Below are 16,436 nucleotides of genomic sequence, written 5' to 3'. Positions count from 1 at the left end.
CTTCTCTGACCACACCAATGACACCCCCAGGCTGCCCTCTCTTGCCCTAGCGGACACTCGGCTCTGCGGCCGTAGGGGTCTGCATTCCGTGCCCTCGAGCGCCCACACTCCCCCCTTGCCCTCCCCACTGTTTGTGCTGTCCCCGGAGAGGTGGGGAAATACGGTGATTACAGGCAGACTGCCCCGCAGGCCACCCCTTCTACCTCCCCGCCCAGAACCTCTCTGAGCCTGTGTCCTCACCCAAAATGTGGAGGTGGTGACGGTCCCCACCTCAGCAGGGCATTAGAGCGTGGAGGGAGTAGTGTCCGTCTGTCCATCCAGGCCCCAGAGCGGTGCCTGGCGGTTGCAGCCACTGCTGTTAACCGGTGCTGTTCCGGGCATTCCTTCCGCTCCGAATGTGCTCTCCCCTTCTCTCCTCCGCGACGAACTTGCCACCTGGCCCAAGTGGAATCATGCGTGAAGGCTTCTGTGATGTGGTGCACATGACTCTACCTTTTGGGATCTGATTCAAACCTGGGTTCTGCTGTCACCGAGCTCTGACCTTGAGCAGTGTGTCCCTCCCAAACCCCTCTCCTGTTGCCTGTTCTGAACCCCGAGGGTGGGTAATGCTTCCTGGTGGGGGGTCAGATGTAGGGAGGGGTTAGGGAACATTATTGCCCGGATGACACCCAGGGCGGCCTGGCACGTAGTAGGTGCTCGCATGAGGCTGGCTCCTGCCCCCTTGCCCTCTGACCTTCATTGAACCCCCCCATCTTTGTCTGAACCCCTGGGATCTTTCATATCTACAAAGGTTATCTGGTCTCCTGGCACCGTGTTCTGCTCATGCAGGTCTCTTATGTGACCCGAGCCCGTGCCATCCCTGAAGGGTGCAGACCAGCCTTGTGCTTCCCGACCCACCTCGATGTTTCCAGTCCCTTGGCTCGCAGTGGGCTCCAGATGGTGGGGTGGGAGGGAACAGCCAAACACTCCACCGTTGAAGCCCCTCGAGGTGAATAGAGCTGGGGTCTCTCTTTTTTTGCAGCATCAGCCTCCGAGAGTTGAAGAGCATCTTACCCCTGGTCAACTTCAAAGTGAGCAGTGCCAAGTTCCTCAAAGATAAGTTTGTGGTAAGTTCCCTAGCTTGGCTGGCCTGGCGATTTTGTGAACTCGGGGTCACTTAGCCTTTGAGCCCCATCGAATGGTGGCCAGGAGGAACCTTACCTCCAGTGGCATCTGTCCCAGTCCAGACAGAGAGACCGCGTGAAGGTCGTAGGACCCTGTTCGCAATCCTAGCCGAGGTCGTCCTCCACAGGCGGTGTTTGCTAGGCTGCCTGCCTGACCTGCTCCCCCCAGTATAGCGGTCTCTTTCCTCATCGTGCCACAGCCTGCTTTCCTTCAAGTAACACCAACGAATGTGTTTCTTCTGGAAAATGTTATGAAAGGTTCCTTATGTAGGCTGTCGGGGGCGTGGTGTTTTGTCTCCAAGGCCTCATCACGTAGTTGTCTGAGCTGGCTCCTCCCTGGCCTTGCCCTCGCACTTCTCCATCCGGCCCTGCGCTCACCCATCATTTAGTCTGGTTAGGGTCTGGTGAATTAGGCACTTGGCAGATCGGTGGCAGGTTGAGTCTCTCCGTGAGTGATGACACAGGATAGGGCAGGTGGGACCTTCCTGAACGGGTAAGGATGGACTTGATGTGTAGGCCCCCGGACCAGTGCTTAGAGCCCGACTCCGTTCAAGGAGCCCAGTGACCCTCTGTCTCTCTAGCTCGAGCTGTAGACTCAACGTGGCCTTGCCAGTGGCAAGCCCAGTGACAGGCTTCCTTAGCCAAGAAAGCACATTCAGTTTTGCGCCAGTGAGCTGACGGACGAGTTAACCCATTTTGTGGCTCTCAGGCCATCTTTGGACCTGCCCGGAATGTTCTTACTACTGGGAGAAGGCAGAGATGGAGACAGAGAGAGACTTTGCCATTCAAAGTCGCATCGTTGGAATCTTGTTCTTGATCAAGGCTTTCCTGAGCTGGTGCTACGTAGATGTTACTGGGTTGGTTTTGGGGAAGTTCTAGGGAGGGTGGTGGTGGTTTTCCCATTTTACAGATGAAGAAACTGAGGGTCAAAACGGATCGGGTAGATTACCCAAAGCCATTAAGCAATGCAGGGGATAAGCGTTGACTGGAGTTGAGCTCTGTCCCACTCCAAAGTCTTGGTTGGTCTTCGCATGCTTTTAGAATGACCCTAGACTAGGTCTGGATTTGGAAATGTCTTCTGTCCCCAGAGGGAGGAGTTGTAAATGCCCGCTTTTGGAATTCTGGCCACGTCTCTTCCATGGTGGGGGTCAAGGTCAGGATCTTACCTGATGGGGCCCCTGGTGGGTATGTTCTCCAGGCAGATAAATGAGGAAACCCGGGGACAGTTTGGGTTCAGAAGAAGGTGAGTTTGCGTGTAGCCAGTGCCATAGGTCAGCGGTTCTGCCTGGTCATAGCACGGTGGCATTCTTGTAGGGGACGTTCAGAGATCACATGGTCACTTTTTTTTTTAATTTACAGGAAATTGGTGCACACAAAGATGAACTCAGCTTTGAGCAGTTCCACCTGTTCTATAAAAAACTTATGTTTGAGCAGCAAAAGTCGGTAAGATAGTTCCTGAGCAAATGATCAAGTGATGTTTTTGTTTCCCCTGTGTTTCAAAGTCCGGCATGTTCCTAAGAAACCCAGGAGAAGGGCTCAGTGTCCCTTCTCGCCAAGGAAAGACACAGTGGAAATGACCGGGACATTCTGTTTGCATCTGTTAAATTGTAGACACCTGAGAGAGCTATGGGGAAAATGGGGGGACTGATGGCTCTCTCATACCCTCCTGGGGGGAACATGAGAAGTCTGGAATTTAATTGCAGCCTATTAAAGTAAAAAAAGTTCCGTTAACTCAGCTGCTTGATCTCATTGTGGAAGGAAATTTATCAAATTATTAAGGCAGATCATCTCTGGGTGTACGGATTATGTGTGTGTTCCTTCCTTTTATGCTTTTATTCATTATTTATGAGGATTTTTTTATTAAGATAATATGCCATTTTAAAATTAAATTAAGATGTGCATACATTTTTGACCTGACAGTGGCATTTTGGGGACTCTGTTTGAGAGGAATGAGGGCACAGGGACCTAGGAATTTATTACCAGATTGTTTATTACAGCATTACTCATGCTGGCAAAATACCTGGGAGCCATCTGCCTGCCTCTCAGTAGAGAAATAGTGGAGTAAATTACGGTCCCGTCCATCCCACAGAACATTATGCGGCTGATTAAGAAGCCCGAGTCTGTGTGCTTGTTGATCTGGGGGGATGTTCCTGATACTTTGTGAGCAAAGCCAGCAGCCGATTCATGCGAGGAACTAGGTCTGATGAAAACCGAAAACGGTTATCATAATCCTCCACATGTCTCTGTGTGTTTTTATGAAAAAAGGAAGAAGTACAGAAGGACACACTCTTCGCCTCTAATGTTGATTTTGTCTGTGTTTTGAAGGGGTTTGGGCAGATGGGCAGGAGAGATGATTGCATTTTTTCTTTGCACACCTCCATCTTCTTTGACTGGTTCCAAAGAGCATATTACTTTCGCGATTAAAAAAAAAAAAAAAAGTCCTGTAAGGTGTAAAGCTTAAAAACTGGGGTTCGGTGCAGTATCTGTAGACCTTGCTGGTGGGCGGTGTTCACCCAACAAATGGGAGCCACTGCTGTTGGAAAAGGGCTTTGCAGGTGGCAGAGGTGGGTTCAGAGCAGAGACGACCAGGGGCTCGGACCAGAGTTCTGGTTTCTCCAGCTACCTGTGTGACCTAGGGCCGGCCACCCAACACTCTCAGCCTCCGTCTACTCACCTGTGCCACGGGGGCAGGGATTCTTGCCACCCTGGGCTCTAGGGGAGGACTGAATGAGGGCTTGGGATGGGAAGGTCAAGAGTGCAGGCATTTTTTTTTTTTTTAAGATTTTCTTCATTTATTTACACAGAGAGAGATCACAAGCAGGCAGAGAGGCAGGCAGAGAGAGGAGGAAGCTGACTCCCTGCTGAGCAGAGAGGCCGACATGGGGCTCGATCTCAGGACCCTGAGATCATGACCCGAGCTGAAGGCAGAGGCTTTAACCCACTGAGCTACCCAGGTGCCCTAAGAGCGTAGGTATTTTTAAATGATGAGCATCTGAAAGTCACTAAAAGGGGGGAGGGGTGCGTGGCTGTCTCAGTTGATAGAGCACAATCTTGACCTTAGGATGGTGAGTTCAATCCCCACATTGGGCACAGTGCCTGCTTTTTAAAAAAAAAAAAAAAAAAAAAAAAACAAGGGGCGCCTGGGTGGCTCAGTGGGTGAAAGCCACTGCCTTTGGCTCAGGGGTCCTGGGATTGGGCCCCGGGTCGGGCTCCCTGCTCAGCGGAGAGCCTGTTTCCTCCTCTCTCTCTGCCAACTTGTGATCTCTGCCTGTCAAATACATAAACAAAATCTTTAAAACAAAAACAAAAACACAAAAACCACCATTGCTAGAAGACACTTATTATTATCATCTGAGACCAAGAAATGGGAGTAGCATTTCCAGCCTGCCTAGATTGGGGAAAAATACATTATTTTATATTATTATTATATTATTTTATAGAGTAAAGCGTTCCACTGCATTGTGTGCGTTTTCACACATTAGTTCTTGGTTTGCCAGATAGAGTAGAAAGACTCTGTAGGCTTTGGGGATTCAAAGACCTGGATTGCAGCCCCAGCTTGACCTTGACCCACCACAGGTGATTTTAGGGAAAGTCATCTTTCCCCCCTTCACTCAGCCGCCTCTGTAAAAGGAAGGTATGAAATCAGGTCATTGGTTATAAAACTTTATTAAATTACGTAACCTTCCTCCCCTTTTTTATATGCAAACGAACTTAAAAAAACTGCCTTAATAGCTGGTCAAAGCATGTTTTTTAGGTTAAAACCTGTAAGTGTTATTGATGATCAGTTCTGGAGAACAGTGACTATGGTTGGTGACGATGCACAGGGGAAAACCAGAATAATGACAACTGCTGTCTTATGCAATTGACCAGGGTTGAGAAAAGCTCGATTCACTCCAGATAAGTAGTTTGCAAATAACAGTTTTTATAATCGGTTGCCTTGAAATTTCAGGATGCTGTCTCAGACAGATGGCAGGCAAAGCTTGAGAATGAGGTTTGCACAGAAGCTAACGCAGCTGTCCGCCCAGGTTAGCCCACGGTGGTGTGTTTCTACTGTGATAAAATTCCACCTAAGACCTATTTCAACCTGCACTTTCGTGGACGGTTATTTTTAAGGCTAATGTGGGTGTGTTTGGGAAGGGGGAGGGGGGGAGAAATTTGAGTCAGATTTCTGTAGAATCCCTCAGGCCTCTGGGGGGTAACTTAGGTTGCCCAGTTTGGGGGGAAGACATCTGCAACCAAGGTTGCTTCTGTTGAGCCTGCGTTCAATGGCACTTGACCTAATGCTTTAAATGTTTTTAAAATGAATGGCCTACATTTAAAACTTTAGAGATTCCGTATTAAGATCTAGATTTTCTGCTGCTTTTGAAAAAACACTGACATGTGGCTCTGTATAGTCCTGAGTTCCCGGTGCGGACATCTGGGTAGGAAGGAAGCAAGCCTTCTCTGGTTTGCCCCAGCTCCCCAACCCCCCTCCCCAGCTCTCTCAACTGATTTCTGCTGCCTACCAGGCCCCAAAGACTTTGAATCTCCTGCACCAGAGGGCAGAACTGACTTGGAATTGGAAGAACAAAGCCCCAGGCTCTATAGGTAGGGGCCACCTTGAGAAACCTTAGCATGGCTCCTGTAGGTAAACGGCCCTCCCCTCGGGTCAGCATATCATTTGCTTCCTGAGCTCCTTGCGGGCAGCACGGAGCCCAGGGAAACAACAGCTGTGTGCTCTTAGAGGCTCAGCCTGATTTCTTAGGCTCCTTTGGGGAGATAGGACTGTTTATGGTGATTGACAACAGCATTCAGCTCAGGGCCCTTCTGTTTCATCTTGCTCTTAACCCAGTTCCCTCTGCCCATGGGATTTTGAGGTAAATCCGGCTGGTATTAGTTCTCTCATAAGTGCTTGAGTACCCAGCTTCCTAACTCCTGCTCTGCTACCTTCCCAAACGTGTGAAGGCCCCTGGCTTAGTCGCTCTGGGCGTCAGGCACCTGCAGGCTCTGATCAGCAGTGAGGACGGCTGGCTGATTTCCTTCTTGCTCTTGGTCCAGGACTTGAGTTTCACCGCTGTGGGATGTGGTGGTCAGTTACTGTTTGTTCCCCTGTTTTTACCCCCTGGCCTTCTGTACCATCTGTTCTCCGGATCCTCCGGGAGATTCCTCTGGAAATGCTTTACGGTTCTACGGTACAGTAGCTGCCTATCAGTATCCCACTGATGCTCCTTGTTCTTTCCGTTTCCGGGGCGCGGCCATTCTAGCGTGCCTTTGCCGTATTCTCTGCTTTGGGGGCTCTCACAATTTCAGCCTGAGGCTGTGGTCTCATCTGCGGCTCGAGTGGGAGAACTGCTTCCAAGCCCAGGAGGATGCGGAGCAATGAGCTCCCTGTAGGTTGTAGGACTGAGGGTTCAGTGCCTTGCTGGTCAGAGGCCATCCCCAGCTCCTAGACGCTGCCCAAACTCCCTCATAGATGAGGCTGCCCTGCCTGGGTGCTGGCTTCCTCAAAGGCGGCAAGACAGGTGCTCGTCTCGTAGTCATAGACGTATAATCATGTACGTCCCATTACTTTTGCAAGTGGCAGGGACCATGCAGGGCTATGGATGCTGGGAGGACATCCTGGGGCCATCTTAGAAGTCTGTCTAGCAAGGGTTCCCATAAACCCAAGATTCATAGTTGCTCTCCAGCATCTTCCAAATACTCATCAGTTCCCAAATCGTGTCCAGTGTGATTCCAAGAACAAGGGCCTCCCCAGCCCTGCAGGGTACCAGCAAACAAGCACACACAGCCTTCTGCCATCCATCGCCATCCCCCTGGACTCTGAATGTAGGCGTCTTCTCTTGCTCGTTTGCCTGTTAAAGGAGAAAATGGCTGTAATTTTTTTTAAAGGTGGCACTGATCTTGCTTCAGTGTTAACTATAGCCGACAGCAGCATTGTTTCCAGACGCTCCGTCTTGTCTGTTCCCTGGGGTGACGGTCCCCCCTCCAGGCTTACGGAGAGGACGAAGAGGTCTCATCGAGAGCAGTCCCACACACAGCTGGCCCCCAGGACGGCCTGTCCTTTCCTGAGACAGGAGGAAGAAAGGACTGGGTGGCGTTGGTCTTCCTGCTTTGTGTCCTGCTTCAACGGGACCATCGAGGTCAGAGTCCGTGGGTTTCCCTGGGGGGTCCTTCGCTACCTCACTGTGCTGGACCACCAGACCAGGAACCCTTCATAAGAAATTCCATGCTGTTGTGTGAAGAAAGTATAAGCCAAGCAGTGCATACGTACTACCTAGAAGCAGGAAGCGCATACAAGTAAAAAGAAAATGAAAATGTCTCCCGAACCTTCCATGATGATGCCTGGGATTATGCATTTGGGAGAAAGATTAGTATTTATTCTTGGAGGTTGTGCATGGGTGCCAGCGTAGTGGGGGGCGAGAGTCACATTCGCTGATGGCATTCTGCTGCGGATTCCAGGGAATATCGCAGATTATTCTGTTGGACGGTGGCGGGGGGGGCGCGGCGCGGGGAGAAACATCCACAGTTTGGCAGTCGGTGGAGAATCTCTGGTTAGCTTTTCCCGTCAGTGTCGTTTTCGCCTTGGCCTCCTGGTGCCAAATGGCTCACGTAAGCTGCTAAGCGCGGAGGGTGTAGGCTGAGCCGCAGCCTGGAGGGTGCCCTCCCCACCCCCACCGCCACATGGGGAGACTCATTCCCGGACCTCAGGTTGACTTCGACACCTCTGGGCCCTTGCTTCCGTGGTCCCTATCCTGTGGCACGGCCCCTTCCCTTGTCTCCTGGGAATCAAGTCACAGGTGACTTTTCCTCTTAGCCTTTAGTTTTCCCCAGAGAAAATTAATTTACCCATTATTTTAGGCATTCCTTCAACACGTGTGGGCCAGGAGGACACAGCAGTTGATAAAACAGACACTACCTCTGACCTCACGGAGCCCTGGCTGTGGCCAGAGGGTTCAAGGATGTCACCTGTAATTACACGGGGCCAGCAACATCCTGGTTGGGTAGACTTTGACCCCATAACTACACATAGTAATGCTAGAATAACTTAATTGCTGTCTCTCTACTGTGTGCCTGTGTCGTCTAGAATATTCTTCTGTCATTGCTGGGAAGCCGTTATTTACTCTGTGTATATCTGCCCATACTGTACGGGCCAGTGGACAACTACCAAGGTAGACCAGGGTCGACATTCTGACCCCTTGATGTTCTAGATGTGTCATCTTGGAACTCCTGCTTGTCGTCCCAGAGTCTGTTTTTTGTGTCTGATGTGGGGTTTGTTTTATTGCTTTCCTGATGGGGTGGGCACGACGGGCGACTGAGGTCGTGGCTGCCCTGCACCAGCTCAGGACAGGCCCTCTGTGTCCTCAGAGCTGTCCCAGCAGACGCCGGGCAAGTGGCCGAGGAGAGCAGACCTCTGTCCCCCGCCATGCGGAGCTGGCCGTGCTGAGCACCCACGGACGTCTCCAGGGAGGGTCTGCCCCCTGCCACTCTCCCTGCATCTGCTGTTCGCTGGGGGCTCCCCATACTCCCGTTTCTGCCTCTGTCATCACGTGGCCGCCTTGTCCTGGCCCGTGCCTGCTTCACGTGTCCCCCTTTATAAGGACTCCAGTCCATGGCCTTAGGGCCCACCCTAATCCAGGAGGACCTTGCTTTCACCTGGTCACATGTGCAAAGACCTTCTCTGCAAACCAGGCCACCCTGAGAACGTAGCGGGGAGGGAGTGGGGCTTGCACAGGTCACTAAAGATGTTGTTAGGTCACAACAGGGCGTGCTGTATGTAACCTCTTGCATCTGCCGAATGCCGTCCCTGACATGTTTCTGCCGTCCCACTGCTGCCCCATTTCTCTGCCCCGTGGAGGGACCCGCTCCAGGAGCCCCATCAGCATCACTGTGTCGCCCCCACTCCGTTTCCTGACCTTGTTCCGGCCATGGGTCCGGGCCTGCCACCCCTCGGCCGTTCATCTCATCCCCTCACTAGTGACCTCCACGCCGACAAAGCCTCAGGTCTTCGGGTCACTACGCTGTCTCCTTTTTCTACCCACCTCACCATCTATGCACTCACAGTGTCCGTGGCTGGGTCTTTGATTTCTTGGCATCCGAAGGTTGGTGCATCCCCGGCAGGGCCAGGGCTGAGCTTGACTCTCCCATCTAACTACCTGCTTGTCTTCCTCGTCACTCAGGAGTGAAACCCCCTTCTGGAAGAGAGCCCTTGATAACTCTCCCCTCCCTCCAGACTCCCCTTCAGGGGGTACGTGTCTGGCCGCTCTGCTGGATGGGCCCAGGAATCTCCTCGCCTTTTGCGTTCCATTCCCCGTGACCCCCACCACCACACCTGCCCTGTTCCGTTGCATCTTTGAATCCCGCTTGTGTTTGTGCAGGTGGTGAGCCTTTTGGTTTTCAGTCCTTTTCCTGCCCTGCTCTGTACCCTGGGGCGGGTGGGACGAATCCCCAAAACACATTCCCACGTGCTTCTGCCAGCAGGGTCAGCCAGTGGGGTGATTGGGATGGAGATACAGGCGTACGAGAGAGGAAGCTGGGGTGTTTCTCCCCATGTTTTCTGGCTCTGGAAGCATCTGTGCAGGAAGGGCACCTCCTTTGTCCCAGCTGTCCACCTGGCTGAAATGGGGTGGGGCTTTTTTGTGCTTCTTTGAAAAGAAGGGGTTTTCTCCAGGTGTTAGGAGACCAGTATCAGGGTTTGGGTTTGGAAGGGATCTGGCTTTAAACACGAGGTTGGTCTAGGGATCTGAGTGGCAAGTAAGTCCAGATCTCAAAGAGCATGCAGGCTCTGCCGCAAGTCCTGTTCTTTCTCTCTCTCTCTTTTTTTTTTTAAATAAAGAAATGGGTATGCTGTAAATGACACGTGAATAGAAGGAAGTACTTCTGAGTTTTTCTAAAAGAGTGGCTCTTAACCTTTCTGGGTGACCTATTTCTTTGAGATGTCAGTTAAAGCTGTAGGTCATCTTTCCGGGGGGGGGTGGAAAGTGCATACGTGCAGGGACTTACACAGATCTCCTGATGCTTCCTGGGGGCCTGGAGGTACCTTTTCTAGAAGTTTGCTTTTCCACGTGTCATCCTGGACCCCACGCAGCTTGGCAAGAGGACCGGGAAGAACAGGGGGCTGTTTACATCATTAACTGCTTGTAACATCCCAGTGGCTGCGTTTCCATTTGTGCCCTAATTTTTTGTCTTTGAGATTTTATTTATTTATTTATTTATTTGAAGCGAGAGCACATGCAGGCGCACGAGCCAGGGAGAGGGGCAGAGGGAGAGGGAGAAGCCGGCTCTCCACTGAGCACAGGGCCCTGACTCTGAGCCCGGACTCCAGGATCATGACCTGAGCCGAAAGCAGACGCTTAACTGGCCGAGCCCCCCAGGCACCCCTGTGCCCCGCATTTTTCCGAAACCTTATCCAATCCCAGACTCAATGAAAGACCATTTAAGCGTTGCTACCTAACCAGGAGCAGACACAGTACGAGTGTGTTTGCGTGTGTGTGCATGTGCACGTGCGTGTGTAAGGTGCTTGGCCCGTGCGTCGTCTCGGTGGAAGCCGGCAGGAGGGCTACCGCGGGCTTCCTGGTGGGGGAGCTCGGCATCGCGACCTCCACGGTCAGAGCAGCAGGCTGTGAAGAGCAGGACCAAGGCTGCCCAGTATTTCTTTCTTGCTCTTGAATTTGAAGATGAAAACTTAGCTCAGAAATCTCACAGACTTGAAATGCAACAGCGGAGGTGTGGAAAGGGTTGCGCATTCTCTGGTGGAGGTGCTGGCCGGGACCTCGTTTGGAGAGCAGCGCGGTGAAGGTATCAGCGTTCATGTGCACACCCCCTACCCGCCCAGGTGCTTCCCAGTCTAGGATTCTGCCCGATGGAAACATTTGTGCAGCTGGACACAAATGTTGTTTATGGACGTCCTTTGTAATACTGAATGCAAGGGCAGAAAATCCGTGATGTACGTATTGTGGAAAATGGGGTTTTCAAAGTAGTGAGGCAAGACTGTTTGAGGTTGCAGAATAATATAGACCCCTTAGAACGAACAGCTGGAAGTTTAGAGACATGGATGTAATAGAAGATGTAATTAAATGACTATCCATCAAGCACATTCTAGAAGGAAATCTACCAAATTACCGAGGTTGATCGCTTCTCAGGAATAAGACTAAGAAGAGGGTGAGGAAGACGACTCCCTTTTGTTTATGAGTTTCTCTCATATTTGCCTGTTTATAGTTCCTACCAATTATAATTTTTTAATTAAAAACATTCATTTGCATTGAGCGGCTCATCTTATCTAATGTTCTTATTTTTTAAATGTGTTTCTCTTTGTTTTATATTTCAGATTCTTGACGAATTCAAAAAAGATTCTTCTGTGTTCATCTTGGGGTGAGGCATCTCTTCTGGGGTCATGTTCAGGGTGGCTGTGCTGGGAACAGGTGCCCACGTGGGCCCTCCTAGTTGGGCCGGCTGGGGCCCACAGGGCCGCCTCTGCGGGCAGCCACTGGTCTGCATTGGGACAAGGTCTCCTACTGGCGAGTTGTCTTTCCTGAGCCTGTGGCATGGATAAACAGGAACAGCAAAGGGGTTTGTGGCATGGTAGGAGGGTGGCCCAGAAGGTTCTATAGAGAAGCACGTATGCTTGAGGACTTGCTTTCCCACATAGGAGTTTGGGAAATTCCGGGTTAAGCAGGCTCAAGTGAAGTAAAATGTGTTGACGCATATTAGGTGCTTCACACAGTGTGTGGGATGGCAAAGGGCTTGTGAATAAGAACAGTGGTATTATTACTGTGTAAGTGTTGCAGGGCTTGTCAGGACCTTTATTGTTCTTATTCACCTCCCCCCAACCCCAAGACTGATTTATTATTTTAGAGAGAGTGTGAGTGAGCTGGCAGAGGTTTAGAGGGAGAAGAGAGAGAATCTCAAGAAGACTCTGTGCTGAGCTCAGAGCCCAACACAGGGCTCATTCTCACAGCCCTGAGATCATGACCTGAATCAAAACCAAGAGGCAGAGGCTCAACTGATTGAGCCACCCATGCACCCCAGGACCTTTACTGTTGGTACTAACTCACCGAGCGTGGGATAAATGGAGTGTTCTGTGTTTCCCAAGGCTATCTGCCTGGGAGGAATGTCTGCCCTAGAGCTAATAGCACGTAGAGTGGTGTGAGGTATGCTGACCTGGGCCTGCTTTTCCGAACCGGCCCTCGTTGATGAGGACACTCTGGCAACTGATCCTTCTGTCCCTTTCTAAACCAGAAACCTCCAGACTGCAAAGTCCATGTGACATAGATGTGATTTTTGTGCGGTATTTTAAGGAAAAATTAGTGTTAGACCATTGAGGCTGGTTAGCAAAGCAGGCGCAGATCCGGACAGATCCTAACTGCACACCAAAGCCTTTGAACCCCGAGGGTTTAGTCAAGGGAACAGCTAAAAATGTGTTTTATCTCGTATATTTACAAAGACCCCCTTCAACACACACACACACACACACACACTCACATACACTCTGACGCCTTGTGAATGGCGGGGGTAAAGTACAGATTTCCCTGGGAAGTTCTGTTCCATGGAAGCACTTTCCATAGAGACTAGGGTTTCTGGTCCTGTGAGGTCCCAGTGTTTCAGTAACCGTGAGCAGCCTCTGCCCCAGAGCCATCTGTCACCTGGCTGCTGGCGTTCCCTCCTCTCAAACAGTAAATCATCCCGACAGGGGGCCTCTGCCTGCCCCAAAGCCCATGTTGTGCATCTTCAGGTCAAGTCTCCCCATCTGTCCAGAATCTGGGGGGACGTCATCTGACCCCCCCACTCCTGCTTCAGAGCCCTTAGTGGCTGAACAAAGTCTGCGTTGTGGCCTCTGAGGAGACCCTCTGACGGGCCCTGTTCACTTCTGCAGAGTTGGCTTCCCCGAGACTCTGCCCACACCCAGCCCTACCCAAGCCTTCGCGGTGTGGCTCAGGCCTGCCCCCTGCGCTGCTCTCTCCCTGCACTCCTGCCTCTTTCCACCTTCTGTTGTTCGGTCTTTCGGCCTTTGCCTACCTGCTTTGCTTTGCCCGAGACCCTTTCCACCTCCTGCTGAGCCCCTCATTCTCTGCTGCCGCGTCTTCCAGAAAGCCTCCCTTGGCCCTCCGGGTCTTGATCTGGCCCCCTCTTCCCTCTGCCACCTCCTCTCCTTATTGCACTGTGTCCCCCGAGGCCACACTCCCGGAGGCTCTCCGTAGATCCCAGAGCACGCCGGCAGCCCTGGGAGCAGCAAAAGGCAGATTCCGGGCCCCCTCCCAGGCTGGGGCGTCACAGCCCCTCCTTGCATCCTCTGAGGTTGGGGGTGTAGTGTCTGTCACCTTGTGTCCCCAGAGAGCCTTTGCAGGGTGTTTGGTGGCAGCTTCTGTGGCTTGTGTTCTGTCTAAACACCCTCCTTTTCCCCGAGGACAGCAACACCGACCGGCCGGACGCCTCCGCGGTTTACCTGCACGACTTCCAGCGCTTTCTCTTACACGAGCAGCAGGTGAGAGGCGCGTCTCCCCTTCCCCCCAGCTGCCACCTCCCCTGTGATTGTCTGAAACACGGGGGCTCTGTCCAGGGCCACCTTGGTGTCTCAGACTCTGGAAAGAGAACAGCCTCATCTGAGCCCCTTTCGCAGGCGCAGACCGAGGAAGGGGACAGCAAGAGCCGTCCAGGGTCCGGGGGTGGTGTGTCTCCTGACCAGGTGGTGTCTGTTCCCCGTCCCGGCGTGTCGCGCGTGTCCCTTTCCTGGAAGCCTTCCCTGGTTGATGGGAAGATGGGACCTGGCAGACGAGCCTGCCAGGTCCTCTAGGGGATAAGACAGCCCTGCTGTCCTTCAGCAATGACACATGGGGGAGTGTCCCGGCGTGTTTGTGGACAGGCTGGTGGCGGAGTGAGGGGCTTTGTGTTGGGGTGCTTTTCCTTCAGAGTGGCTCTACCCAAACAGGGCATACTGGCCATGTCTGGAGCCATATTTGGTCGTCACAGCTGGGCGGGCTGGTGGCACGTAGTGAGTGGAGGCCCCGGACGCTGCTCCACGTTCTGAAATGCACGGGGCAGCCTCCCCCGCCAAGGGGTTACCCAACGCCCGAAGGTCGATAGGGTTGCGGTTGAGAAACTCTCCAGTTCAGCTAAGAGAAACCTGAGATCTTCTTACTGTGTGACCTCAAGCGGGTGGTTTGACCTTTCTGCTCCCCAGCTTCCTCTGTAAATGGGGACGGGAGCCCTGCTTCCCAGAATTCATCAGAGGGTAATGATCTCTGTCTGTGAGTTTGTATATGTGCGTATTCACGTATTTAAATTTTTTATGTGTTTCGCTGGAGTTGTCTTTGCTTTTTTTTCTCCTTATTTCATTTTTTAATTTTGTTATTATTATTATTTTTTTACAGACTTTATATTTTTATTTTATTTTATTTTTTAAAGATTTTATTTATTTATTTGACAGAGAGAGATTACAAGTAGGCAGAGAGGCAGGCAGAGAGAGAGAGGAGGAAGCAGGCTCCCTGCTGAGCAGAGAGCCCGATGTGGGACTCGATCCCAGGACCCTGAGATCATGACCTGAGCCGAAGGCAGCGGCTTAACCCACTGAGCCACCCAGGCGCCCCAGACTTTATATTTTTAGAGCTGTTTTAGGTTCATAGCAATATTCAGTTCATTTACTTTTCCAAAAACTCCATATTGGAGACCATCTCAGACACAGGAGCAGACAGGCTGGCATTCTGGGTCACCGTGTGCCTGTCACTTAGATGAAGAAATGCTGAACGTGTTTCCAGTTTTATTTCACCTGCCCTCCATCTCCACACCTGGCTGCCTCCTGCCTGCCCCCCTCTTCTTCATTTACTTCCCGTCTTCTTCATTGTCGCTGGAATATTCTAAAGCAAACCCAGACTGGATCATTTCACTTGTAAATGCTTCATTGTGTCTCTCCGAAAGATACAAACTTTTTTTTTTTTTTAAATTAACGAAACATAACCACAGTAGTCCTGCCCTCCCACCAACACTACCTTCTTAATGTTACCCACCGCATATCCCACATTCAGATTTCATTGGTTGTAGGGAAAATAATGAACAGAGACATATGCTTTGCACAAGGTCAGCCACGTGGAGGCCCAGACAAAGGCGGTAGCCGCTACAGTGCCTGATGAGTAAGGACCGAGGACACGGAGAGGCCATGCTTTCCCTATGTGGGCTTGAACTAGGGTGACCAAGAGAGGGCTTGTGTGTGCCCCCGAGACAAGAGCTAAGGTGGGGTGCACTGAAGGCACAAACGCATGGTCTGGGCACCTTACATGCTGGGTCCTGGGCTCCTGGTGGCCTAAAGCAAAGAGGGGCACATGCTTTTCTTTTTCCCTTTTTTTTTTTTTTTTTTTTAAGATTTTATTCATTTGTCAGAAAGAGAGAGCATGCACAAGTTGGAGGGAGAAGCAGGCTCCCTGCCAAGCAAGGCTCCCAATGTGGGATTCGATCCCAGGACCCTGGGATCGTGACCTGAGCCAAAGGAAGACGCTTTACTGACTGAGCCACCCAGGGGCCAGCAATATGCAATTCAAACAAAAACTTTGAGGGGGAAAAATTTATATACTCTGATGAAATAATTGCCCTTCTAGGAACTTGTCCTATAGAAGTAGTGGCAGAATCTTGAACAGAAATGAAAACTTGGAAGTGACTTCAAAGTTCCCACTGGTGGACTAGTTAAAGGCGCCACAGCCCAGCCCTAGAGCAGGTAAAAGGAAGACTCCAGAGCTGATGTCCCTGGGTTGGCCTCGGGCTCATGGTCAGGTCTCGGTCAATGGCTGAAGTCTCTGTTTCTCCACTTATGCAATGTGGAGAGTCATACATACCTCCTGGGGGGTGTGGGAGTTCAAAATGAGCCACTATGTGGTAAAGGTTTACCATGGAGTCTGGCATGTAGTCCACGCCCAGTGCTGCTGGCACTTGACCCTACACCAAGTAGGTAGATTTTTTTTTGTTTTTTAACCCCCAGAATATTGGTATTTGAAGCTCCTTTAGGTAGAAAATTTCTTTATTCCCAGCCAGGCTAGTTCCAGGTTACACGGGCGAAGCACTCCTATTTTTTAATAAATGCAAAAGCTTTGTAGGAGAAGGAAGGAGGAAACCCCTGGCTTCTGGCAGGTATCAAGGGCTGGGGAGGCATTTGCATTAGGGAGCCTACGATTTGGGTTTCGTGTTCTCATATTCAAAGATCGTGACACCTCACGGGCAGATAAACTGGCTTCTCCCCAGCCTCCTGGCTGTTTGGTGTCCCTATCCAGGTAGATTTGCAAGGGTCAACAGCAGAGGCTCAGTGTGGATCTGCGA

General features: G+C 51.3%; 1 protein-coding gene across 3 annotated transcripts in view; it reads left to right on the top strand.

Moving 5' to 3' along the window:
* Positions 1–16,436, top strand: part of PLCG2 (phospholipase C gamma 2) — a 141,926-nt gene that overhangs the window by 61,597 nt on the left and 63,893 nt on the right. For all 3 annotated transcript variants that reach the window (XM_044255664.1, XM_044255665.1, XM_044255666.1), the window contains 4 exons: positions 1,022–1,106; positions 2,523–2,606; positions 11,467–11,510; positions 13,548–13,620. In XM_044255664.1, coding sequence (XP_044111599.1) covers positions 1,022–1,106; positions 2,523–2,606; positions 11,467–11,510; positions 13,548–13,620 — 286 coding nt within the window. The remainder of the gene's footprint in view (positions 1–1,021; positions 1,107–2,522; positions 2,607–11,466; positions 11,511–13,547; positions 13,621–16,436) is intronic.

This window comes from Neovison vison, chromosome 7 (genome assembly GCF_020171115.1).
Source record: "Neovison vison isolate M4711 chromosome 7, ASM_NN_V1, whole genome shotgun sequence".
NCBI lineage: Eukaryota > Metazoa > Chordata > Mammalia > Carnivora > Mustelidae > Neogale > Neogale vison.
Note: the sequence above shows the minus strand (reverse complement) of the source record. Positions and strands in the feature narration are given on the sequence as shown.